The sequence below is a fragment of the Ips typographus genome, linkage group LG3, assembly GCF_016097725.1.
Source record: "Ips typographus isolate SLU linkage group LG3, UJ_Ityp_2.0, whole genome shotgun sequence".
Lineage (NCBI taxonomy): Eukaryota > Metazoa > Arthropoda > Insecta > Coleoptera > Curculionidae > Ips > Ips typographus.
The window spans coordinates 16,189,857-16,216,958 of record NC_138424.1 but is presented as its reverse complement, the minus strand read 5'-3'; the positions used below and the strand labels follow the sequence as shown (position 1 = coordinate 16,216,958).

The 27,102-nt window shown below is 36.1% G+C and overlaps 1 protein-coding gene across 1 annotated transcript; it reads right to left on the bottom strand.

Annotated features, from left to right (window-relative positions):
• Positions 1 to 727: 727 nt before the first annotated feature.
• On the bottom strand, positions 728 to 22,750 carry LOC145725931 (protein diaphanous-like). The gene is made up of 6 exons (XM_081974852.1): positions 22,718 to 22,750; positions 20,947 to 21,111; positions 20,734 to 20,891; positions 20,599 to 20,675; positions 20,341 to 20,410; positions 728 to 1,401 (listed from the first exon to the last, which is right to left on the bottom strand). Exons 1-6 carry the CDS (start codon positions 22,748 to 22,750, stop codon positions 1,386 to 1,388), a joined length of 519 nt encoding a protein of 172 aa, XP_081830978.1. The 3' UTR covers positions 728 to 1,385.
• Positions 22,751 to 27,102: the final 4,352 nt, after the last annotated feature.

Below are 27,102 nucleotides of genomic sequence, written 5' to 3'. Positions count from 1 at the left end.
TCGCCGACTTCTGAGAGAGTGTTTATAGCACAAAAGAAAATTTTGCGATGCATTATGGGGGCGGGATATCGGCCTTCGTGCAGAGGGTGTTGCCGTAACCTCGGTATTCTGACACTCACGGGAATTTATATTTATGAAATTTGTAAATTTGTACATCAGAATAAAAATTGTTTCTCTGCCGGCGTGGACATGCACTGCTACTCTACAAGGGCCAGAATGGACCTTCGGCCTGCTAGATGTCGTTTGGAAATCAGTAAAGGCTCTCCTCACATCGCGGGCATAAACATTTTTACCAGACTACCTATAAGTATAAAGTCTGAAATTAACTTCAGAAGATTTAAAATTGCGTTAAAGCGATACCTTATCGAGAGGGAATTTTATAGTATAGTTGAGTACTTTGGTGGATCTTAAATATGGAAAAGTCTGTTTAATTTGTTATTTGTTGTCTGTCGAACTTTGTTTTGTCTACTGTGTTAAGTGTTCGTATCTGACTTGTGACGCATTCCAAACATATTTGTATGTCAAATGGAATAAAGGAGTTTTATTATTATATTATTATTATTATAAGGACCGATTATTTCAGCAACGGTTAAGAATCGGATTAAACAATATGGGTTCATTTATCTTATTTTAACCTCCTGAACGCATTCCTAAAATATTTCCCTCCCGAAACCCTGTATAAGTAAATTTCCTTTATTTTTCGTAAAAAAAAACGATCTACGCAAAATTAAAACAAGAATGACAAACAAAATTTAATAATAAAATAGGTTTGATATAATTCTGCTATTCACAATATACATTTAGAGAAAATACCTCGAAATATTTACGAAAAATGCGAGTAGAAAAGTATATTTTAGTGACTGAAGTGTGTACATCATTGTATAAAAATTACTAAATGTTAAGTGGACGAAGCTAGATAAGCCGTTAGAAAAATCACAAAGTTAAGGAAATCACACAATGTTGAGTTTACTAAATAGAAAGTTAAGGCATGATTTACAATAGTGACGTGGCAATGGAAAGAATTCAGAGATTCAACTTACCTGTTATAATAAAAATTCAAATATACAAATTATGCTCACAAAATATGTACATGTACTTACAATTGTGACCTAAATAAATTTATACAATTTCTTTACCCCGGTTAGAAAACGCGAAAAAAAAAGTCCTCATTAAGGCAGATTAAGTGTTTCACAAAGGTACCACAAAATTTATCAAATCAAATCTATACCTTTTTAGTAACTTAACAGCGACATTGAAAAACTAGGCCCTAAACTTACGTTGAAAATAAATAATAAGAAGTCACAAATTGCATATATCACTACAGATTACTGGACTGTATGAGCGATGAAACCTTTCGTTGTTTTTTGAGTCCATTTAATGTCTGGTCACGTGGCTATTTGACTGCAAAAGAAAAAATATATAAACATTCAGATTACAAATACGTTTTTAATATTATCGCATAATATACTGGGCTAGGCAGAAAGACCGTAACGGTCGATAGCCGTTTTTTCTTTTGAAAAATAAAGATTGTTTATATATATATATATATACTGGGGGTTTCTTTGAACAAATGCATTTCTAAATATATCAAAACGTTATTTAAAACTTAATACTAATTAAACCTTCATTTCTTATTTCCGGTATTTGAATTGATGCCAACATATTCCTTCATCACTCGTTTTTAGTGTTTCTTTATCCTGTAAACATAATCAGTTCAACAAAAGTTAAGGTAATACCTATTTATTTTGAAATGATTTAATATTATTATTCAACAATAAAATAATACACATCACTACTTGACGGCTTCCTAAATTAAGCCATTAAAAGCCCATACCAGCTAAAAGTAATAACAAATAGTATACTTGTAATTAATTGTTGAAGTCATTAAACAAACATTTTCAAAGTTTTAAATTATGTCTGCGTTTTTTTCCCGTCTAGAACCAGAAAGTCACACCAACAGGCTTACACCACAGCTAGTTTGAGACCTAAAAAATAGTTGTTTGTATACCTAGGCCGTGAAATGGTATTTTTACGGCCGAAAGAAAGTTTGGCGTCCGAGGCCGTCTTACGGCCGAGGACAACAATCTTGAGGACAAAAAAATTATTTCACGGCCGAGGTGTACACAACATTTTTGGTTCAAACGATATTTAGTTAGAAATTCCTAATTTTTGATAAATAAAATGAGAAGGGTCTAGCAATCACGGTGACGTTTATTGTTATAGTTTAAAGTAGAAGTCCATTGTCTCGCAGTGGAGGTGTAAGAATACAGGGTGCGGAATAACACACAGTCTTCTCCACTATAAATTTATTAACCCACCAGTTAATGGGGGCGCGCTCGACTAGTTTCGGGCATAGACATGCCCATCATCAGGAGCTTAAAAGCTGCTTAACACATTAGACGCTGTCTTTCAGAACAAGGGCAAAATACATAGGGCATAGGGCATTTTGCCCTTATTCTGCCCTCAGCAACATATATTTGAAAAATTTCTGCACTCCCCTGTACGATTGGGGCTCCCGCACCTACGGGCTTATTTTTATAATTTTTATTATTCTTTAGCATATTACTAGTTACTAAGTGTAGTTAAGTGTTTTTTCTCCATGATAAGTTTGGTTGCCTTCCATTAATGTTACGATAATTCTTTGCTACTAATGGGTCTCGCTGTCTATCCCTGTATAGAAAGACAGCGTCTAATGTGTTAAGCAGCTTTTAAGCTCCTGATGATGGGCATGTCTATGCCCGAAACTAGTCGCGCGCCCATTAACTGGTGGGTTAATAAATTTATAGTGGAGAAGACTGTGTGTTATTCCGCACCCTGTTTATTGTTATGTTTGCTGGTTATGCATTGTTGATGTGACGTTAAATAATAAACTGACTCTTCTCAGAAATATTTTCCATTTTTTTAAAAAACGCGAAAATGAATTTGGTAGACAAAGATTGCTGTACTGATATGGATGGGTGTACTGCTGTAATTGGTGCACACAGTGGTCACATAGAGAAGTCATAACCAGCAACTATAAGCGTAGACGGCGACATGGTGATTGTGAATTTACTTTTTCCCTGTATTTTTTTTTCGGCCGTAAAAGTGCATTTAACGGCCGCTAAACAGTACGTGAAGTGAGTACTTCGCGTCCGTTTGAACAAAAATGTATTTTTTCTACAAACATTCAATAATAATGATGCATTTTTCGGTTCCAAATCTCAACGAAAAGTTACCCTTTACTGAGGAGTTTACTTTATCGAATGATTGCTGCGCGACACAAAGTGGAAACGTCATTCTCAGAGCATAAAAGTCATGGTTTGCGCGCTTAATTTTTTATTTATCATAACATATATCTGTCTGCAACGGTTTTCAAGATATTGACGTTTGAAAAATAATATTTTTAGGTTTTGGAAAAATTGGGTGTCAAAGCTCCTAATAAAGCAAAACAAAATGAAAAGGATATAAACAACTTTTGACAAATTCAAATTTTTTTAGGCAAGTCTATTTATTCAAATATTGATATTACGGTTGAAGTTTTTAATTTATACTCTTAGCTAATTCGTGCGCGGTGTTTTTATAGTGTTTTCTCTCGTTTGTGCAATTTTTGCACAATAGGTTTTTTTAGTTTCCTTCTTTAGCTTTTGGCTGGGTTTTACAAAGAATTTTGTCACTATGGGCAAGACGGGATGTGCCATAAGGGGTGCAGCCCTTCAAAACATTCCCGACGATTTCGTTTTCCTAACCCGGAAAAAGACAGTGTTACCTTTTCACTGTGGAAACAATTTTTAGGACGATTTATTTTACTTCTTATAGTTAATAATAATTTAAAGCAGGTAAGATCTCAAGTAAAGTTTATTTTTACTCGTTACAATGTTAAGGTAGTAAGAGGATTACTATAAGAGGTTTTCAAGGAGGCAAAGAGAAAATAGGTGTAATGATTTGTAGAACTCAATAGTCAAGCTTCTTAGTTTATGACGATTATTTTGGTAAGTTTAGTGGAAAACTAATGTATTCTTTTGTATTGTGTAAGTGTTTAAGTGCGTTTAAACAGCACTATGACTTCAAAGTTAATAAATGTATTATGTATCTGTTTTATAACCCTAGTTTTGCACTATACCTAGGTACTACTAATAGTAGTACTTAATAGAAATAAGGTAAAAAGTATGTGTATGAATGTTTTATGTATAAAGTATAGCTTTATGATCTATTCTTAACTATATAGTCTTAAAGTCTTGGGTTTAGTAAGTTGGTGCAAAAACTTACTAACCAAAAGCTTATTATTTTTGTAGAGTATGTGTTTTGTATATTCATTTCCTTAAAATATATATAATATATTTTTTCTAATTATGGCATATAAAGTGACACTTTTCAAAACTGATTAGAGTGACAAAACGTTTTACTTTATGTAACTAGTTATGAAATGTTCATTTCATCACTCCCTGTTTTTATGCATTTCCGTAGAAACATATGGGCGACATCCATCATAACATGTCGTTGTCACTGTTTATACAAGGTGCTATGAAAGTGAATATTTGTGTTAAATCACTTTAAAAGATGGTTTTTACCGCTTATGGGTCAAAATTAGAAAAAATTATGTATGCAACACGTTTCGAAAATGTCTTATTGTGTAACTCATTCAAATTGTAGGACCTCGCTGCGCTCGCCCTACAAACATTCATTCGTTACACAAAATCGATCTTTTCGTAACTGGTTACATAAATAGCTAGTTTCTAATTTTGGCATATAAAGTGACACTTTTCAAAACTGATTACAGTGACAAAACGTTTTACTTTTCGTATACGAAAAGTATCACTTTATGTAACTAGTTATGAAATAGTTATTTACATTACTAGTGGGGTATGGGAATTTTTATAGTCACGAGTGGGAGTGTTGCCAGGAGTGAGGTCGTAGACCGAGTTGTGGTGATCACACGAGTACGTTAATTTGCCATACCCCACGGGTGATGTACAACATTTTATCTACGACCATCAGAAGCAGCGTAAAGTAAGAAAAAAATTCATATTTTGTGCAATGTGAACTATTTAGGAACGTCTCGTATATGCTTGCTACGGGTAGTTATTTGTTACCCTTAAATTTTGTCATCTACGCTGTACTGTTTTGGTGTTGTTGCTATGGTGGCCATTTGTTTCCACATATCACTTAAGCGACAATTTAACAGTGTCAGTCACAAATTTTTAAAAGTGCATTTCGTTATGAACATGTCTGAAGAACTTCCGTCAGATATTGAAGAAGCTGCCGCAAACGTGGTATCTGGCTTGTTGCCTGCCATGTCAAAGGAGAAATATGAAAAAATGTATCAACGTTTTGTCACCTGGTGCGAAACCAAGAACATAAAGAGTCCCTTTCAAGAAAAAGTGTTACTCGTGTACTTTGAAACCTTGGCAGCAACCTATAGTTCATCCAGCCTTTGGTCATTTTACTCGATGCTTCGAGCTACTATTTCTACAAAAAACAACGTAGACATCAGCAAATATACTCAGCTACAAGCATTTCTTAAAAGAAAGTCCGAGGGTTATGTACCAAAAAAATCAAGAACTTTCAGTCGAGAAGAAATAGAAAGGTTTTTAAAGGAAGCTGACGATAAGACTTTTTTGCTTACCAAAGTAAGGTGTTTTTGTTTAACCTCCTATTACAAAAATCTACTGAGATATTGATCTTATTGCTTTACCTGGTGTTTTATTCTTATTTTTAATACATGTTTTAATAGGTAGTATTAATTATTGGAATTGCTGGGGCTTGTCGAAAACAGGAAATGACAGATTTATTATATGGAGACGTTATTGATGAAGGCAGTGTTTTTCACATAAAAATTCCAAATACAAAAACAAAAATTGCCAGAGAATTTTATATCACTGCTGGAAGCATGGAAACTGTCTGATATTGTACGACGGTACATATCTTTACGTCCTTCAGGTTTGTTACATTTTTTGGAAATGCGATTTCAAAAAATATACGCAACATTTTGTATAGGTCTTCAGAGCGGACGCTTTTTTGTCGGCTTTAGACAAGGAGTGTGCATAAGGCAGCCTGTTGGTATCAATACTCCTGCAAGTATGCTGAAAATTAATGAAGGCACGATTTCTTAGCTTCTGTGGACTTGTTTATTTGTATCAAAAAATAGGGTGCACTCGGGCACATTTACATGCAAATCCACCAAAATTTCTAACCATAATTTTACTACCGCTAAAACTTAATTCTATCATCCGTCAAAAACAAAAAAAAACTGCCGAAAATCAAATGTCCTTGTCTTGTCGAACGTCGCCCGTCACAACTAGGGATGCGCCACTACATCGACAAATCGTACATGCCGGCCACCTTGAAATATCCCGTTATTTCAAGATTAACAAAAAAAACACTCGCTCAGAACTGGTCACATACACAAGCACGCTGCACTAAACGCGGCACTTGGCTAATCCAGTAGGGGTAAAGGACACAATCGAGTAACAGCTCGACGACAGACTCCTCCTTTTGTCCGCACGGACGCCACTCGTACATAGCCGTCTTTGCCTGGATGAACTGCCTCTACTCGTCCTAATGGCCAGTGCATCGGGGGTTCGTGATCTTCCTTGATTAGAACTAAAACACCTTCTTTAAGGTTGTTTTGGACTACTTTCCACTTGGATCTCTGCTGAAGAGTGTTAAGATAGTCTCTACTCCAAATAGCCCAAAATCGCTGTAGCATTTGCTGAATTTGTTTAAAGCGCTGCAGGCGATTAATGTTTACATCAGGAACTCGTGACTGAGGAACAGCTACCAGACTGCCACCAATCAGAAAGTGTGCTGGCGTAAGCACTTCCATGTCGGTAGGGTCGTCACTCAAGGGAAGGATAGGTCGGGAATTGAGTATAGCTTCAACTTGATTAAGCAAAGTATAAAATTCTTCAAAGTTTAAGTGACAATCTCCCAATACTCTTTTCAAATGATACTTTACTGAACGCACGGCAGATTCCCAGAGCCCGCCAAAGTGTGGCGATCTGGCAGGAATGAAATGCCAATTGATTTTATGCTCCGAAAAATACCTGTTATATTTATCGCAGCTAGTGGTGTTTTCGATAAGCTTGCATAATTTAGTGAGATCATTATTGGCTCCTACAAAATTAGTAGCGTTGTCGCTAAAAATATCGCTAGGTAATCCCCGCCGAGAGACAAATCTTTTAAAGGAATTCATAAATGCAATAGAAGTTAAATCAGAAACTAACTCAGCATGAACCGCTCTGGTGGTAAAACAAATGTATATGCATACATAGCATTTAATTAAAACGCGGTTACGAGTTTTGCCATCTTTCAGCAGGTAAGGACCTGCATAGTCTACGCCACATGAAGCGAATGGTCGAGAAGGAACAACTCGCGATTCGGGTAAATCTCCCATTATTTGTTTGATGGACAACGGCTTGACACGGAAACAAGTCAAGCAACGATGCAGAACCTTACGAACCACTTGCCGTCCATTTATGATCCAAAACTTATTTCTAATTTGAGTCAAAAGAAATTGTGGTCCCGCGTGTAAGAATTTATAATGATAATATTTTATAAGCATTTCAGTAAATATATGCTTGGCCGGTAAAATAATTGGGTGTTTATTTTCGTATTCTAGCTGAGAATTGCTAAGTCGACCGCCTACCCGCAATAAACCTTTAGGATCTAGAAATGGTGTTAAACTCAACAATTTACTACTGCGAGGTACGGAATTGCCTTTTTTAATTTCTACCAGTTCAGCAGAAAAATGGTCCGATTGAACCAAATTACAGAGAAGAAACAAAGTTTCATCCAACTCAATACTTGTCAAGGGACCTTGAATTTTAATAGTTTTCCTAGTATTATTTATAAACCTACGAATGTAGCTATAAACCCTAACAGTTTTAGAAAAACAAGACCATTTAAAAAGACCGTCAGTAGAAACGTTTTTTCGGACAACCGGGAAAGACAGTTGCAACTTTACTTTGCGTACTTCTGGAACCTCAACAGGAGAAATTTTATTAAAGGGCCATTCATCTTTTGGTTTAGTCATGAATTCTGGTCCATGCCACCAAAGGTCTAAATCTAACAAAGTTTCAGGATCAACTCCTCTGGACACAATGTCAGCTGGATTATTTTTGGAGTCAATATGCCTCCACTCGCAATGCTCGGTCAACCGCTGGATTTCAGCCACGCGATTGGCGACAAATACTTTCCATCTGTTTGGCTCGGAGTTTAACCAGCTTAACACAATGCTCGAGTCAGTAAATAGAGTTACGTCTTCAAAAGAAAATTTTAAGGTTGACGCTACATTGTTAAAAAGCTGAGCTAACAAAAGAGCGCCACAGAGTTCTAATCGAGGTAGACTCAAGGAACTCATCGGAGCCAAACGAGACTTTGCACATAATAAATGCGACTGGCTACCGCCGCCTTTGGTATCTCTTGAAACAATATATACACACGCACCATAAGCCAATTCAGAGGCATCAGAAAAACCGTATAGGGCTGTAAACTCAGGCGGGTTTGTGGCATTTAATACGCACCTGGGAATTTGTACATTATTCAGATATGACAACTTTGAACTGAAATTAAGCCATGTTTGAGCCAAATGGTTGGGTACCTCCTCATCCCAGTCTAAATGAATCCGCCATACGCTTTGTAAGATAAGCTTGGCTTTGACAATTACTGGACTAACCAAACCTAGGACGTCAAATAACCGACCAATACTGGCTAAAATAGTACGCTTCGTTATTGAACTTGATGGAGATTTCACATCAAAATCGTAACTAATCGTATCGTCAGCAGGTTTCCAAACGGTTCCTAATGTTTTAGTGTCAGAATCAGCTCGAATGTAAAATTCGTCTTGACCTGAACCCTCATGACCTTCAATGAGAAGATTACAATTTGAAAGCCATTTTCTTAATTTAAATCCATATGAAAGTAATGTGGAATCAATTTGCTGCTTTAAGCTGTTTAAATGTTCTACATCATGGTGTCCAAAAATTAAATCGTCCATGTAAAAATTATTAATTATTATTTCACTGATTTCAGGATTGGACTCCTTGCATCGCAAACCAATTTCATGTAAAACACGTGTGGCAAGAAAGGAAGCACTAGCTGTACCATAAGTTATGGTATTTAGCTCATAATGATTTAATTTTTGAGACACCGGGTCACGAAATAATATTCTTTGTAGTTTTCTTTGGGATGGATGTACCAATATCATCCGATACATCTTCTCAATGTCTGCAATTAATAAAATCAAATATGTACGCATACGTAAGACAGTGTTAAAAATATCTGGTTGAACTTTTGGACCGACTTTTAGGACATCATTCAGGCTCAAACCGGTCGAAGTTTTGAGACTAGCATTAAATACAACTCGCAGTTTTGTAGTACTGCTCGACTCTCTTAAGACTGCATGATGACTAAAATAAACATGTAAATCTTCAGGTTTATCAAGGCTAGGATCTACTTTAGACATATGTTCCAATTGTTCATATTCGTTCAAAAACTCCTTATAACTGTTCTTCAAATTAGGATTCAAACTTAATTTCTTATCTAAAGAATTGAAACATCTTGCCGCAATAGAGTATGATTCACCTAGACTTGTAAAATTGTCCCTTAAAGGTAGTTTGACAATAAATCTACCTGAACTATCATTTTCTACGTTTTCCCGAAAATGCATCTCGCAATCTAACTCTTCTTTACTAAATTTACTTCGATCACTTGGTATGTTTTCAATCTGCCAAAATTTTTGCACAGTATTTTGCAACAGATTGTCGGCTAAACAATCTAAAGTCAGAAAACAAGCAGATTTATTTCTTGCCATTTCAAAATCTAGGGGCCCAGCTAATACCCAACCAAACTTCGTATTTTGTAAAATAGGTAATCTACTGCCTAGCTTAATTTGGTCTCCCTCTAAACATGAAAAGAAAATCTCTGCACCTAACAAAAAATCTATTTCTGCTGAGTCTCCAAAAGATGGATCAGCTAATCTGATGTTGCTAGGCAACTTTAGCTGTGAAATATCAAACGCCATTTGTGGAAGTCTACTCGTTATATTTTCCACCACTAAAATATTTATGTTAGATGCAAACGACTCACTCACTGATTTTATAGTTGTGCTGAATTTTGATAAAATGCTGGATGTGATATTGTTTAGCCCTGCCACAGGAATTTCTACCGACTTTGTTGTTAAATTAAGCTGTTGTAATATTCGGGATGAGCAAAAATTAGATTGACTAGCGGAATCCAACAGTGCTCGACATTTAAACCATTTATTATTGTTGCCCAAAACATTGATGACTGCTGTGGGTAGCAAAACCTGAGTTTTAGAATATGAAGTATTAATTGGCTCTTGATTACTCAAAGTACAAGTATTAAAAGTAGCGAAGGACTCTCCTGCAACCGTGTTGTCAGTGTGCAAGGGATTAGAGTTATTTGACTTATTTATTGGGGTCACACATTGCTGATGTGTGTCATTTTGAACAACTAAATTACAGCTACTAGTTGAATTGTTTAAATTTGGTTTATTTTCATTGATATTGTAAGTAAAATCATGAAGCATTGAGTTATGCTTTTTATTGCAAATCCTGCACCTTTTTCCAGTGCAAGTTTCAGCTGTATGTCCAGGTTTTAAACAATTTGTGCACAAACCTATTTTCCTTAACTCGACCAACCTATCTTTACAAGAAAGAGAAACTAACTTAAAACATTTATAGGTAAAGTGTCCAACTTGATTGCAAAAATAGCATTTTAAATTATTGTAATTTAAAGTGTTTGCTTTGTTATTAACCTGGTTGACTAAAGTCACTTCATCAGGCTTGGATAAACTAAAGTTGACAGAATGCTTGGACTGAGAATATCGGTTTGAAACATTTTCTTTCTGAATCTTTTCTTTATTGCCTATTGTTTCTAATACCTGACATTTGTTTTTTAAAAATTCTAAAAATTCTTGGAATGTGGGCGCATCTTTTTTATTAAAAAGTTCCCATTCTCTTCTTGTGTTAAGGTCTATCTTTTGTGAGATCATATACACTAAGATAGTATCCCAGTGTTCAACTGGCTGGTTTAAACTTGCAAGAGCCCTGATATTCCGCATAAGATTGTCAATCAGTTTGCGAAAACCTTGGGCTGACTCTTTAATGATTGGTTCAATGTCAAACAAATTCCTAACATGATTATGGATAAGTAATCTTTTGTTCTGATACCTTTCTTTTAACAAATCTAAAGCTTGTTGGTAGTTTGCCTCACATATCTCCAAAGACTGCAACACTTGCACTGCTTCACCAGTAAGGCAAGATTGCAAATAATAAAACTTTTGAATCGTACTTATTTCAGTATTATTATGTACAAGAGCCTGGAAAATTTCAAAAAAATTTAACCAACCTTCATATGTACCACTAAATTTTGGTAATGATATTGCCTGTAATCTGGCTGAACTCGTAACCGTATTGCTAACTGCTAGATTTTGTAAATTAGGAATTGCATTTGCACTACCACTGGAATTTGTTACACCAGCTCCAGGGCTGTTCATGCTTTGCTCATAAGAAGACACTATCTTAGATGCTTTGGTTACTACATAAAAATAATCATCCTCAAAAGAATCTCTCTCAAGGGCCTGTTCTGGTTTCAGTAACTCTATTTTGGATTGGACAACCTCAAACTCAGTCCAAGTAGACTCGAGTTTGGATAGCCTTAACTTTAAACTTATCGGGTCCACTTCTTCCCCATTTAAATAAGTGGAAAATCTCGTTAGAGTGGCCTTTAACTGGCCTCTTCGACATATTAACTTTTTTAATTCCTCCACCTCTGTGGGGTCTGGGTATACCTCCGTTTCATTAGGCATTGTTTACTATTTTTTAAAGAAGCTTAATAACGATCAAAAACCCAAATCTTTGCTTAATCAATATGGGCATTAAACATGGGGACAAGGAATAACTTCAATAAGGTTAAAAATAGCTTATTTTGAACAACCAAGGTAAAAGGATACGACCCACCTTATTCTGCTTGACTCTGCATACACGTACTCACGGAGCACTTGCTGTCTCGGGCTTCTGAACTGAAGGCTTTCTTTTTGGAAAATTGAGATTGCACGATCAGGAAACGGTGCTTATTCCCACCTTATTTTTTTTAGGTTAGAACTTGTTGTTGATTCATATACCGGGATTTGCTTGTTGATTTCGCTCGAAGGACCATGAAAATTAATGAAGGCACGATTTCTTAGCTTCTGTGGACTTGTTTATTTGTATCAAAAAATAGGGTGCACTCGGGCACATTTACATGCAAATCCACCAAAATTTCTAACCATAATTTTACTACCGCTAAAACTTAATTCTATCATCCGTCAAAAACAAAAAAAAACTGCCGAAAATCAAATGTCCTTGTCTTGTCGAACGTCGCCCGTCACAACTAGGGATGCGCCACTACATCGACAAATCGTACATATGCCCAAAAAAATCGCATCCTTTTTGAATTTGCCTCACGTGAATGAATACACTGGACATTGTTTCCGGCGTTCTTCTACATCCTTGTTGGCTGATTCAGGAGCAGACCTTCTAACTGTCAAGCGCCATGGAGGATGGAAAAGTAATTCTGTTGCCGAAGGATACATTGACACTTCAACGGCAAATAAAAAGACAACCGCTAAGAAAATACTGGGTGAAAAAGTTCCTACGCAGAAGACAAATGTAAAAGAAGAATTTTCTTCGATTAAATCTGTTTCTTCGTCTTCAAATCATTGTGTAAATTCGATCCAAGAACTTTCTAATTCAGGAATTCATTTCACTTTTAATATTTATAAAAAGTAAAATATAGTTATTATTTAAGATAGGTCTGTTCATGGTTTTATCAAAGTTATGTTTAAATTCAATAAACAATTACAGCAGAAATTTTCATTTAAAGTTGTTTTATCTACAACAGTTACATAATATCGTAATTTCGCACTATTTTCAGTGTCATAATGATTATTATTACCGCACTAGTGCTTTTTTAAATCTATTACCGCACTAGTGCGTTAATAATCGGTGAACAATTTGTTTGTACATCTGGAGTTCTGTTGCCTCCACTATCTTGCTTCTTGTTAATATTAATATTAAAAGTAACTTTTAGTTAGATATTTTTTAATTAAAAAACATGACATACAATTACATGAAAACTCAATTATTATTAGGATAAATATTAATGGTAAACTCTTTACAATTGGATAAATTAATGCCATATGTTGACATGCCTAACAAGTTGCTGAAAATATTTTTATTTATTTTTTTAATTTTTTTAATTTTTATTTTTTTTATTTTTTTTTTTCAATTAATTATTAAAATAATAATCGTTGTAGATAAAATGTTGTACGTAACACGTAGGATATGTTATTAACGCACTGTGTGATTACACGACTTGGCCTGCGGCCTCGTCGTGCAAATTTTCACATGCGTGCGTTAATAACATTCATATCCTACTTGTTACGTAAATAACTATTATCGCACTAGTGCGATAAAATCGATTATTATCTCACTAGTGCGGTAAAATCGCTCATTACGTAACTCAAAATGAGCTATGTAATGAATGATTACCATGCTAGGAGTAGATAAAGTTCATTTCATCACTCCCTGTTTTTATGCATTTTCGTAGAAACATATGGGCGACATCCATCATAACATGTCGTTGTCACAGTTTATACAAGGTGCTATGAAAGTGAATATTTGTGTTAAATCACTTTAAAAGATGGTTTTTACCGCTTTTTGGTCAAAATTAGAAAAAATTATGTATGCAACACGTTTCGAAAATGTCTTATTGTGTAACTCATTCAAATTGTAGGACCTCATTGCGCTCGCCCTAGAAACATTCATTCGTTACACAAAATCGATCTTTTCGTAACTGGTTACATAAATAGCTATTGTATGCACTGGACTTTGTTTTATTTACCTGTTTCTTGAACCAAAATCATGAAATAAGGACTTAATTTAATTCAAAAAGCCCGCCAATACCAGTTTATCGAAGTATACCAACAGATGGCGCTTTTAAAAATCTGACAATAAAGACGTGAAAATGACATCTGACGACCATCAAATGTGAACATGTGGCGACCCCTGCGACTCGAAAGAATTCATACATACTGTTCTCGCGGACTGAGTTTACCCGTGCGTCATCTCCCTATGATTTAGAAGTAAACATGCATTATTGACTTAACTGTAAGTACTTTCATAATATTATTATTAATATTTTTATTTTTTTATGTGGCTGTCACGATCTAACCAAAATTGGCACAATTACTAACTAACCTGTTTTGAAAAAAAAGTGGGAGTGGTTATTATGGTTTTTATTTAGCCATTTAGTTTTTCCTAAATTCGGAATTACTTACTATTACAGTATTTTTTTAGAAAATGCCTGGAAAAATTCTCCACAGACAAGCCCAGCAGTTAATTCTTAACCTTTGTGAATATTTTGAATTGGAAAAAACCAATGGAGGACCTTTAGAAGCTTTATCATCTGTTCAGGAAGAAAATAAGAAATTTTAAGACCTTACATATTCTTACTGATGTATTTTTTTTTGATACTAGAAGGTTGCAGCTGCTTTGAAAATTTCCCGCAAAACTGTTTATTCGATTCGGAAAATGCAAGCAAGTAATCTTATGATTTCCTCACCTAGAAAACGTAAATCGAGATGTTATCGACGGGCCAAGACCACTGATTTATCTGAAAGCATTAAAATGGATGTTAGAAATACATTATATGATATGTACAACGATAGTATGTTAATAATAGTAAAATATATCTACTTTTGTAAGAAACATCTATTAACATTTCATTGTTTCCAGAGACTGAGATTTTTGGGTTGCATTATAGATTTTTCATAAAAATTTCTTGAAACATATTAATAATAAAGTCAGAAAAAATAAAATAAGCGTCTAAAATGTTTTCCAGCGGGTTTAAAATAAAATAAGTGGATTGCAACCTGAAAATGAGATATGAGATACTACAGCATCACTCAGAATGTCTTACTGAATTTTTAATTTGTTGTATTTATTTTAGAGAAACATGTAACTATCCAGAACCTAAATCAAGAGCTTAAAGTTAAAGAAATACTACATATTGGTGATACATCTCTGCGAATTTTGGTAAATAAATTAGGTTTCAAATTTAGACGGAATTCTATGATCCAAACGGAGACTTCTCATAAATAAAAAATGTTATTTCGGTCCAGATATTTTTGATTTGCTTTGGTATAAGGTTGTTTTAGTGCAAATTTGCAGCCAAAGATCTCTACTTTGTTACTGACAATACACGCAAAATTTTAAACGCGACGAAGCTTTAGACACGCCCTTTTCTATAATATGAACACAACAGGTTTGTTGACGAAAACTTGATTTGATTCATATGATTATAAATGACGTAGCCTTCGTGACGCATGGGTAAACTAACTCCGCGAGAACAGTACACTGCTTCACCGTGTTAACACGGAGATTAACATCTATCTAGTTGTGTTAATGCTGTTGTCTATGCTCCTAATCTAAATGAGATAGAGCAAAATAGCTTGCATGTCCCTATCTTAACTTTTTGAGAACTATCATTTGGTTGACAGCCAGAAGTTGACACCTACTGCCAGTAAAACCGGAGGTGCAAAAATTGAGCATGCTAACTTTTCAAAACTTACCTATCGGTAGTTTATCTTATATCGATCGATGTCTTTCGTCGTGAGACACCCTGTACATGTTATTCTTAATGATATTGTTGCATGCATATCAGTTGTTTTTTTTTTGTTTGTTCCAATTAGTTTAAACAAACAAATTCAATCACCTACTGTGTTTCAGAAACGTAATCCAATCATTTATAATATGAAATGGAATACGTTGTCTTAAATTACTTTTCGCGCGTCACTTTTTCTAGCCTAACACCCAGTGTATTATGCTAATAACTTCACACAATCCTAGTGGTTAAAATCAATTTGGTTAATCATTCAAAAAAATTAATTAAAGCCAGGGTTAACGGCGTCAAACATAACAAAACACGCTTGATTTACTTGAATCGTTCAATCAGAAAAACAACGACGTGGTCGAATAACCGTACTCCTCAGAATCTTCCAGAAGCTTTTCTCTGCCTTCGGACAAAGCAAAGTTAGGGAGATCCTCGATTTTTAACGACTGGGAACGTCTGAGATAAACCCGTTTCAGAATAAATATTCAGGGTGTTTCATAATATTCAGGATATGGCAGCTCGTCCAAAAATATAAAAATGAGTTTCTATTAGTTTACCCTCTAAAAATGGTGCCTTTTAGAGCTACAGCGTGTTACAATTGATAAAAAAAACTCGTTTTGGAGCACAAGATGGAGCACCGTCCAAAATGGTCCCTGCACGAACCTCGAGGGTCCAAACCAATTGCGCGCTTTTGCAAACGGAGAACAGCCAGAAACAGGCTGGCCGAGCAATTCCCTCAAAAAGCAATGCCGTACCTCAAGTGAGACTCCACAATTGAAAAGTATATACTCTTAGCAACCCGAGATCCTTGTGCTTCTAACAGCATAGCAAGAAGCAGTCAGTTCCCCTTTTAATTGCAAAACATGCTGGTCAAATTTAAGTCCCTCATCCAACCTCAGTCTCAAATAACTTCGCCGATTCCAAGCTCGCAATTGTTGTGTTATCAAATGAGCCATGAATAGAGCATTTAAAGTTTATTATGTTAGTTTTCCCCAGATTTAAAGTAAGGGAATGAGTCGAACACAACAATTTGACTGCAGCCAGGACTGAGCACCATTTCAACCAACACTAGAGGATTTCTGTGGCGCCACACAATCGCAGTGTCATCTGCAAAAGATATATATCTTCCTTCTTTACTTCTTTTTGTATGTCAATGATTTACCCGACACCAAAAACCAGATTGGACCCAAAATCGATCCCAGCAACAAGCTCTCCTCTACCAGACTCCTCATCCTGAAATCTGAACCTGTGATCTTTCAAACAAACTTGATCTGAACCAGTCCTCCGCACCTCTCAAGCTTCACAAGTAAGGTCAAATGGGAAACACAGTCGAAGGCTTTAGTGAAGTCAACAAAGACAGCTGACACCACCTCACCCTCATTTATACCCACATACAGGACCCCAAACATAGTGCCCAAACCCGACTGAAAACCAAATTGAGTCGGAGAAAGAACCCCATGCTTCTCCATGAAACCGTTGATCCTTTTCGTCATAATTTTCTCAATAATCTTGCCCATCGGGGGCAGCAAAGAAATCGGCCTATAACTAGAAGCCAAGTCTCTATCACCACCCTTGAACAATGATAGTACTGTTGCAGACTTCAAAAAAGAAGGAAAGTAACCGCAAAGAATCGATTCGTTAACTGGAAGTTAACGATTCGTCAGGAAGATGCTCGTAGATTTTGACAGATACTCCGTCCCAGCCCACTGCACTCTTATTTTTTATTTCAGCAAAAGTGATTCTTAATTCTGCGACATCCACTGGTACGAAACCTGAAACGGAAATACGTCCACCGAAGGATCGCGACAATAATTATAACATTCACTGAGTTGGCATTGCTCGGAGCAATGGAGTTGTAAAAATTGAGTGTCTCAGCAGGCAAATCGACCCTCGCGCATACTCCATCATGTTTTGCTCCCCTAAACTGATTAACAATAGACCATATTTCCATTTGCTTATTGCTAGCCCTATCAATCCTATTGCTGTATACAAATAAATTGTTAGTTATAAAGTATTTTTCAAGTTTGTGTAGACATCTCATATTATTAGAGGACGTCTTTAGTCCTTTGGTAGTCCAAGGCTGCTTTTGTATTTTATAGCCCTCAGGGGAAAGGATCTGTTAAAAATAGATTGAAGCCTTGTATGGAAGTTAAGCAGCAAGCTATTGCCATGAATGGCAGTCCATTCCACCCTGAATTGGTAAAATTCGTTTTTGTGAACAAACATTGCAATTTCTTAATAGTTTTCCTCTTGGGCTTTGCAAGATTGAAATTAGAAAGAACGGCCTCATGGTCCGAGAAATCCGCATCTTTAACAATACAAACAACCGAACTATCGCAGAGGTTAGAACACACGTAATCAATAGTAGTGGACGTCAGCTTAGTCAGTCTCCTGTATAACTCCTGACATGCATTGCAAAGCCATTAGACAGCAGCAGAACCTTAATGTGCTGCACCGACCACAAACTGGCATCAGTATAATCTATATTCCAATCTCCGCACAATATTACACTAGAATTTAATGGTAATTTGTTTACAAATTTTTCCATTCTATCAAAAAAGATATCGCAATCAAACGATGGAGGACGATACGCGCATAAAACATACAAGTTTAAAACAATATGATTATAGTTTTAGGTTATAACTTAAGGCAGAGGCTAAGAGGATACATTATACAGGGTGAACCATAACTAATGGGACATAGAGCTACAGCATATTCCTGACATCAAAATAATACGGTTTAACTAAATTAGATACAGGGTGTAAAAGTTGAAATTTTATTCTTGATTTTTTATCGATCATCAAGGTCTTTTCATATAAATAACTGAAAATTTGTTTAATGTGGTTTTGACCGCCGGTAAATACGATTTAATCTATTTTGCAGTAGCTAATAGGGGGCGCTACCTGTAACCATTTCAGCTGCTTAAAAAGACTTAAACTTTTTTTTACGCAACTGAAACGAACATACGACTTCAAAATATGAATATTACTATATTAGTATACGAATACAAAATTTCAACTTTCACACCCTGTATCTTTCTTAATATTAACATTCGGTATAGGACAATAGGTATATTATATACTGTTACGGTCTGGGCCTACTATGCTCGATACTTCTTAACAAGCGCTCGCTTCGGGATGAAACCGATGCGCCGTAATATCTGGCCGGGCGCGTATTAAAGTAGGCCACAGTTAGGAAGCGCCGGACCTTGAACAATCGTTAATATTCGACGCAAATCGCGAAGCGTTTTGCGGTCATTCTAGAACGTGGTTTGCGAATATAAAAGACGCGGTGTAAACCGCGGGAGTAGTGAATTTGGGAACGCGGTAAAGTTTAAATAGCGGAGTAATTGTGGAATTGTAGTAGTGTTTTTAGTAGCTGTGTTAATTATTGTACGGAATGTTTTGAAGTATTAATAAAGTTATTAATTGTTGAGTTAAATTGACTTTGTGTGAACCCACGGGAAAATCGTAACAATACATTAGGTACAAGGACAAGCTAAATCGTATTATTTTGATGTCAGGAATATGCTGCAGCTATATGTCCCATTACTTATGGTCCACCCTGTATAGTATATGACCAACCAATCAATGTTTATATACCATGTATTCTCAGTAGCATTTAGAGGTCTATGAAAGTTTCAAAATGGTCCAGAGGCAGTGTTGCCAAGTCAAAATAATAAATGGCGGTAGAATAATCGGGGGTAATATCCCTAGTGCATTTAATTTTTCCGGAAAAACGAGTTTCTAAGTAATTTGTTTTAACAAATAGCATGAGCGAGAGTCGACTCGGATGATTTTTAAAACCACTCTCGCAATACTCTAGTATTGTGGAGAAGACTGTTTGTCATTTCCTTCCTTTCGTACTATTCTTTATGTTGCTGTGAGGAGTGTGAAATTTTTTCGAATTTTTTCCCGGAAAAACTGCTGATAGCTAAGTTGACAGTTGTTAAGTGATTTTTCCACTTAAAATTTACATTTGTTATACTAATTCTTGATAGCGATTGGTCAAAATTGATAGGAAGGAAATAATCGGTCAAAAACGGTAGATAAAGTTAAAGTCTAAAAAAGACCCAAATGGGTCTAGTTCTAGTTCTAGTCAGTATGCAAGATCTGTGAAACTAAGGTGTTTGGAAAACCTTTCAAAATTCTCGTAAAGAAACCACGTAGCCGCTTGACCTAAAGCCTGTCACTTCAACTTAACTCAACATGTCCAAAAGGTACGTTAAAGCCAGAATTGCTAACTAGACCTAAGTCTTTGGAACCGAACCGTACCTAGCTGAGAAATTGTCTATGATTTTGGAACCTGAATAAATGTTTGATCCGAGGTTGGTGGTTGTGTCATTTAGGGTATAGCGCTTGCCCCTCGAACCCCAAAAATAGGCTTGTAAGACCCAAAAATTGGAATAAGGCATTTTTGGGCCATTACATTTGGTGTCAGGTGTGGGGTTGTTAAAACTATCCTAGCGGAAACAAGGGGTATAAGGGGCAAGTTATACTTGGATTAAAAGGAAAAAAAAATCCAAAAGCTATCCCTAAACATGGAGAGAAGAGGTAGAGGAGCAGAACAACATGCCAACCGAGTTGACCACGAGTTACCATATCCTCAAGCCCTGCGCGCATATATTATGAAACACCCTGTAGTGTGTACACTGAGATTCTTATATTTAGAGAGCTCACCTTTTACCTACTAAGTTCTCTTCCGGCAATCAGACCCGTTCTTGATCTGGAACGTTGGAGTTGAGCTCTTCTTTCGGCTTTAAATTAATTAAAGAAAAAACCGTTAAAACATTTGGTCACTGGTGTATAAATAAAATGTTTCAATTTAGTAGTCTGAGACACTTTTCATACCTTCGAATATAATTTCCACTTCCTCGTATTCTTGTTGTTAGACAATAGTTATTTTAAGAATTATAAAATTTGATAACTTAGAGAACTAACTCACCTCCTAACGGACGATTTCCTCGTTTTCGCTTCTCATTTCTAGCAAAAGCATTTCCACTGGATAGCGCTTCCAATAAGCTGAAATAACCGGCAATTAAACATTCCCCAATTCAAATAAAAATAATATAAAACGAACCTATCCATTACACCTTCTTGGTTTTGTGTGGGATTCATATCGATTAGCTTCCGCTTGCTCTTTTCCGCCCTTTCTTGTTCCTGCTTCTGTTTTGCCAAACGCATCTTTTCCCTCTTTTCTTCCATATCCCGCTCTTTCTGATTGTCAGCTTTAGCTTGCTGTAAATAATCCAATTTAAGTCACGCTACATCAACAAAAATCGGATCTACTCACAATAAAACTATCCTTAAACGTTTTCAAATCCGTAAAAAATTCTTCCAGAGTGTACTTTTGTTTGTCGAAAGCGTAATACTCGGCCAGTTCCATGTACAGTAACTCCATTTTTTTAAACATCTCTTGCATCACGTCGCACTGTTCTCGAGCTTCTTTGGAGAATTTCTAAATGTGGTTCAGTCAAGGAAAAAAGTATTGACAATACAGTGAAAAAAAGTTAGTTGTTTTACTTTTAATTGCTTAAAAGTGTATTATTTATTTTATGCCAATAACAAGCAACTTGCAGCTATTATTGCAATGCTTGAAAAACAAAAAGGGATTCGACAACAAGACAAAGAAGAACAAGAAAGGATTCGACAACAAGACAAGGAACAACAAGATATAGAAATGCGTCAAGAAGCCAAAGAGCGGCAATGAAAGCGTAACGTAGAAATATTGGACGTTCTAGCGGGGAACAAGACAGAGATCCAAGAGTATATAGCCCGTCTCAAAAAGATGGAGTATGATGATCAGGTAAAATTAAATGATGTTCAGGAGAACATGAATAAAATTCAGAATAATGTCGAGATAAAGCTACGCCATTTAGAACGAGAAAATTGACAGCAGAAGAGCCAGCTCTACAGTGATCACCGGAAACGGGCTCAACAAGATCAAGCCTCCCACATACGACGGTTAAACTTCATGAGCAACGTAAAATGCAAATGGATGGAGTAACGAGGAAATGGCTGTAGCACTGGTGGTGGCATTACGAGGACCTGCATTGGAGCTGTTACAGACTCTGCCTATCGCCCAACAAAGCAACTATGAAGCCCTAGCAGCTGCATTAGAACGACGTTATGGGAATCAGCATAGGAAAGGACTGTATCAAACACAATTAAAGGCATTACAGCAGAAAAGTGATGAAAATTTACAAGAGTTTGAAGCCGAAATTCGTCGCCTTGTGCATCTGGCTTACCCAGCCGTCCCGTAGGAAATCCAAGAAAAAATTGTGGCACAGAATTTTGTAGAAGGGATTCGAGATCCGGAGGTAAAGACAATGCTGAAAATTTTCAAAGGGAGCAACAGCAGCAAATTACTGGTTCGAGCGCTGGAGTTTGAAGCTGCGTGCAATGACTTAAAGCCAAAGACCAGGGCCGTGACTATTCAAGAAAAGAGAGTACCGCCAGCCGATCATGTTGCTACATCAATAAATGAAATTAAATCAATGGTCGGCCAATTAGTGCAACAAATGGCAACATCAGGAAATGATCATTTCACACAGTTAGAACGACCACGCCCGATCACGACAGTGGAGTGTTATCGATGCGGACGTACGGGACACATTAAACGAGATTGTCAAGTAAGGACACCTTCCCGCTCTCCAACGAGGGACGTACAACCATCCAGAAGGGACCAGGAAAAACTCCAGCAGTATAATTTCAACATCAAGCATCGACCCGGAAAGCTGCATAATAACGCAGATGTTTTATCAAGAAGATCTTGCGCCGAAGAATGCAAACATTGCCAGAAAGCGGAACAACGTGTCCGTCAGAATAGTTTAGCTGAAAACCGATGATGAATGGAGTCCCGATGAAATTAGGAAGGATCAACTAGAAGACAGCGACATAGGCCCATTGTTGTTGAGAAAGGAACAAAGCGAGCCCAGACCAATATGGCAAAAAATCTCTAGCAAAGGCCTGACGTTCAGTTATGAGGAAACACTCGACTTCATCCTATCCATATAGCAAGAGATTAGTTAGACAGGTAGAACAACCAATCAAAAAGTACTTACTAGAATGAATACTCGCTCCAACCTAGTCAACATGATTAAAATTCGAAAAACAGCCTACCTCAGACACATAATGCGCCACCAGGAATATAGCCAGATCCAACTAATTACAGAAGGCAAGATTGAGGGAAAGCGAGGTATGGGAAGAAAGAAGAAATCATTGTTAAGAAACATGAGAGAATGTGCACTAAGCCCAAAACAAAGACCAATTTGTCATATTGGTTGCCAACCTCAAACGAGACGGCACTTAGGAGGGGAGGATAGCTAAGGAACTTTAGGAGAATTCAAGGAAATGATAAAGAAAAGGCTAATAAGTGCCCATCAAAAGCAACAATTCAAGCAATTGACTTTGGATCATTTGGAAAGTATAAAATGCGAAGTAGATGTGTATCTTGGAGGAACCACACCGTAAGTAGTCTTTACAGCTCTATGGAGCCAAATTTGACAGTTGGAACGTTAAGAAACACTTTAATAATTTGCTTGCGTCACGGAACAGCTGTCATAACTGTCAAAACTCACTCAACAATCACCTGAAAGTATAAAATGTTTCAAAAATGCTGCAATTGCATCGCGACAATACGCATTGCAATTTCCACAGAAAAGACGTTTTTCTCGTGAAGTGTTTTCCAGGTTAGCTAGGAGACTACTGGAAACTGGTAATGTGCAGACCGTTCAAAGACCTGTACGAGTTCGCAGAACACGCACCGTAGAAAATATTACTAACGTGTTGGCCTATGTTCAATATGATCCCACCTTAAGTACCAGAAAATATTTCTGAGGACTTGGGAGTTCCTAAAACAATTGTTCACGACATTCTGCAAAATAAAAAAATGCACCCCTACCACATTGTTCTACATCAGGCATTAACTGACACTGATTATGACTGTAGACTAAACTATTATCATTGGCTTTTAAATATGATTCGGGAAAATCCAAATGTTCTATCACGTGTATTATGGACGGACGAATCCACTTTCAGTAGCGCAGGGGGTGTAAAACATGCATTACTGGTCCGAGAATAACCCACATTGAATGCGACAAGTCGAACATTAAAATCGTTGAAGATTAAACGTATGGTGTGGAATCGTGGAAGGAAAAATTGAATTGAAGAAAACTGATAATGGAGATGGGTTTTTGGAATTTTTAAACGTTTCCCTTCCACCACTTTTGGAAAACGTGCCTTTGGAAACAAGAAGAAATATGTGGTTCCAACTTGATGGATGTCCGGCGAATTCTGACCGAAACGTTCGTCACCATTTAGGCGAGCAATATTCAAATCGTGTTATTGGAAGAGGAAGTTTGTTTCACTGGCCGCGCGCGTTAGCCAGATGTAACATAGTTAGTTGAAGTTGTAACAGTTCATTGACATGCATAGCTAAGTATTATTATTAATCGTATTGCATCAATCGGTTTGCTATTATAAGTATTTTATGTATACACAGCAACCTATATTATATTGTATGAGTAGGCATAATAGAGTACGATAAATATAATCGATTTATTCAGCAAATATACAGGGTGTCCGGAAAATACGTGTACAACGTTTGACGACAGACTCCTGACGTCAAAATATGTCGATCTAAGCCGACTTAGTTATATCCAAAATTATCTCGTTTAGCCGGTAGAGGGCGTCAAAAATTTGTAAAAATATTGGTTTTTTACTAAATTACGTGAAAACCTGCTAATGGATTTTAATGAATTTTAGTATGTAGACTAATACTATAAAATGACGTTTTCTAGTAGTATAGTCACCGGCTGTAAATAAGTGGAAGTGTTATAAAAGTGATATAATACGTCAACATTTCTCCTCATTTTTTATATGAACGGCGTTATGACAACCCAGATATTTTTGTCGAGTGACCGGAAGTATTTTGAAGCTATTTTACCTCTTTAATATTTCACGGTGGATGAGCTGTTTCGCCAGAAAAAAAAAATTTACAATTACCTGCATACATCAAAGTAGGTATAATAAAGTTGAAATTATTTATTGTAAGAAACTAAGTAAACCAAAAACATTACTTAAGCAAATGTGTAAAATGACCGCCATCTTGCTGAATACACTTATCTCTTTAAGAAATGAAATTGTACCCAACATTTTTACAAATTTTTGACGCCCTCTACCGGCTAAACGAGACAATTTTGGATATAACTAAGTCGGCTTAGATCGACATATTTTGACGTCAGGAGTCTGTCGTCAAACGTTGTACACGTATTTTCCGGACACCCTGTATATTGAATACAGGGAACTTGCCGGAGTATCATTTACTACCTTTACAATTTTTAAAACACTTTTCAATGCAAGGCACATTTATTAAGAGTCGAAAAAGTTGTACCAATTAAGAACTGTTTTTTTCAATTTTAAAGGTGGTAATTGGTCCAAATCGCGCTCCCGAACACGAATCCTTTCCGAGTGTGAAGTTTACAATCCCAAAACTAATTGTTGGAATCGTATAGCACCAATGCAATGGAGAAGATGTTCTCCAGGAGTGACTAGTTTAAAACAACGTTTATATGTGATTGGAGGGTAAGTACCAATTAAGTACACAGTTGTATTTTCCAAGCAAACTTTACAGGGTGATCCAAAAAGCCGTGCATGCGACTGTTTCTCGATAACTATACATAGAAGAAAAAAATCTGTTTAGTTCCAAGCGCTAAGACTCATGATTTTACTAAAATGAATCCGAAAACTCTGAAAATTTAAATGGACTGATATAGTAAAAATACCAACGTAATTGCCTGTCCTTGACGAAAAATTTTGCTATTTAACTTTTTTTTCGATATCTTCTTATAAATGGGTCCAAAGTTTGCTGATCATAAAGACTTTTTTTTTGGGGCATTTTGCCACCAGCAGGGGACGCGCTTGAAAATTCGAGTTAACTCAGGGTCAGGCGTTTTCCTATATACAGGATGTTACAAACTCGATGCATTACCATTGCTATCTCAGAAACTATAGTTGATAAAGCTTTAGTTAAACGGAGGCAGTACTTTAATGCTAAACAATTTGGTAAAAAAAAAAATTCGCATAAGTTGCATACAACATTATTTATTAAATCAACTTGTTTGATGACAAAAGCACAGCAAATACAGGGTTAACTACCCAAATCATTCAGTAAAAGTATATTAGGATCCAATATTAATAGAAATTTGAAATTTTGGAATTAAATGAAATTTGGTGAGTGCTATGTTTTAAAAACATTTTCATTTTTCTGTCACTTTCGGTTTGACCGGAAGTTGATGCAAAATGCTTATTTCAATTCGAACACTCTGTATATTATTGTATTTCTGAATAGTCCTATCGATTTCAAATATTTTTTATGTATCTATCCTATATCTATCTACAATGGTTTTCGAGATATTGACGTTTGAAAAATGACACTTTTACGTTTTCAAGTGTCTTAACTTCTAACCAGAATGAGATAGAGCAAAATGGCTTGCATGTTGTTATATTAACTTTTTGAGATCTATCAATTGGTAATATTTTTAATTTTAACATGTGTCAATTATATTAGTAAGAAAATTGATTTTCTTTACAAGTGTAAACATTATTGACTAAGGGCCGGTACTTTCACCTCCGAATAAATTTATTCTTAGGGTAATTTCTATAGAAATGACGGAATTGACCAATAGCAACGTCTAATTTCACGGTTTGCAATAAAGTTATTCTGAACTGAAAGTACTGTTCCTAAATAAGATTATTATACATGGTGGTCCATTTTTAAGTGTCAATAATTCACCATTCGATAGCTCATCAAACAATAAGTTCTCATGCATTGTGTCATTTCCTTGAAAAATGCGTCTTAAGGAAGATACTCCTCTTCAAAGCTTAGTTAAAAAAATTCGCTTTTTTGGTATAACTGTCAGACCGTTGCGTTGGAGCAATTTTGACCAAACTTGGAACAAATACTTATGAAATTAATACTCATTATTTTTGTTAATTACGTTTGTCAAAATTGTCCAGTGGCGAGATACTGTCATAATCATTTTTCCGTCCGATTTTCTATAACGAATACATTTAAATCAAAAAACAACAACTGTATATTTGATTTTTCAATTAAGAATACACTTTTAATCATCTTTGCAAACAGAGGCTTTCATTTTAGTAATTTTACTATACATTTTCGTTCAATTTAAGGAGCTCTGCGTCGTTCGGGCAACAGCAGTCTCGTGCAGAAAACTACCTTTTTCCGCACTTGTGAGGTAATAGTTCTTTACCTAACAAGAGCGGGAAGTGACACTTTTCCGCACGCTGATTGCAGTTGACAAAACGACGCGAAGCGGAGTTCGGTCAGCTATCGATTGCGGAAAAGACACTTCCGGCACGTATTAGCTACAATATTTTTCTTACAATCCTGCAGAAAACTACAATGCGTACATTAGCATTTTACAAT

Bases quoted from the DNA above. Each gene is read 5' to 3' on its own strand.
- LOC145725931 (XM_081974852.1), bottom strand. From the start codon at position 22,750: ATGTTGACTAGGTTGGAGCGAGTATTCATTCTA. The intron at 21,112-22,717 runs GTAAGTACTTTT...AACCACATTTAG, and splicing joins TGGAGCGAGTATTCATTCTA to AAATTCTCCAAAGAAGCTCG. The intron at 20,411-20,598 runs GTGAGTTAGTTC...ATTAATTTAAAG, and splicing joins AGGAAATCGTCCGTTAGGAG to CCGAAAGAAGAGCTCAACTC.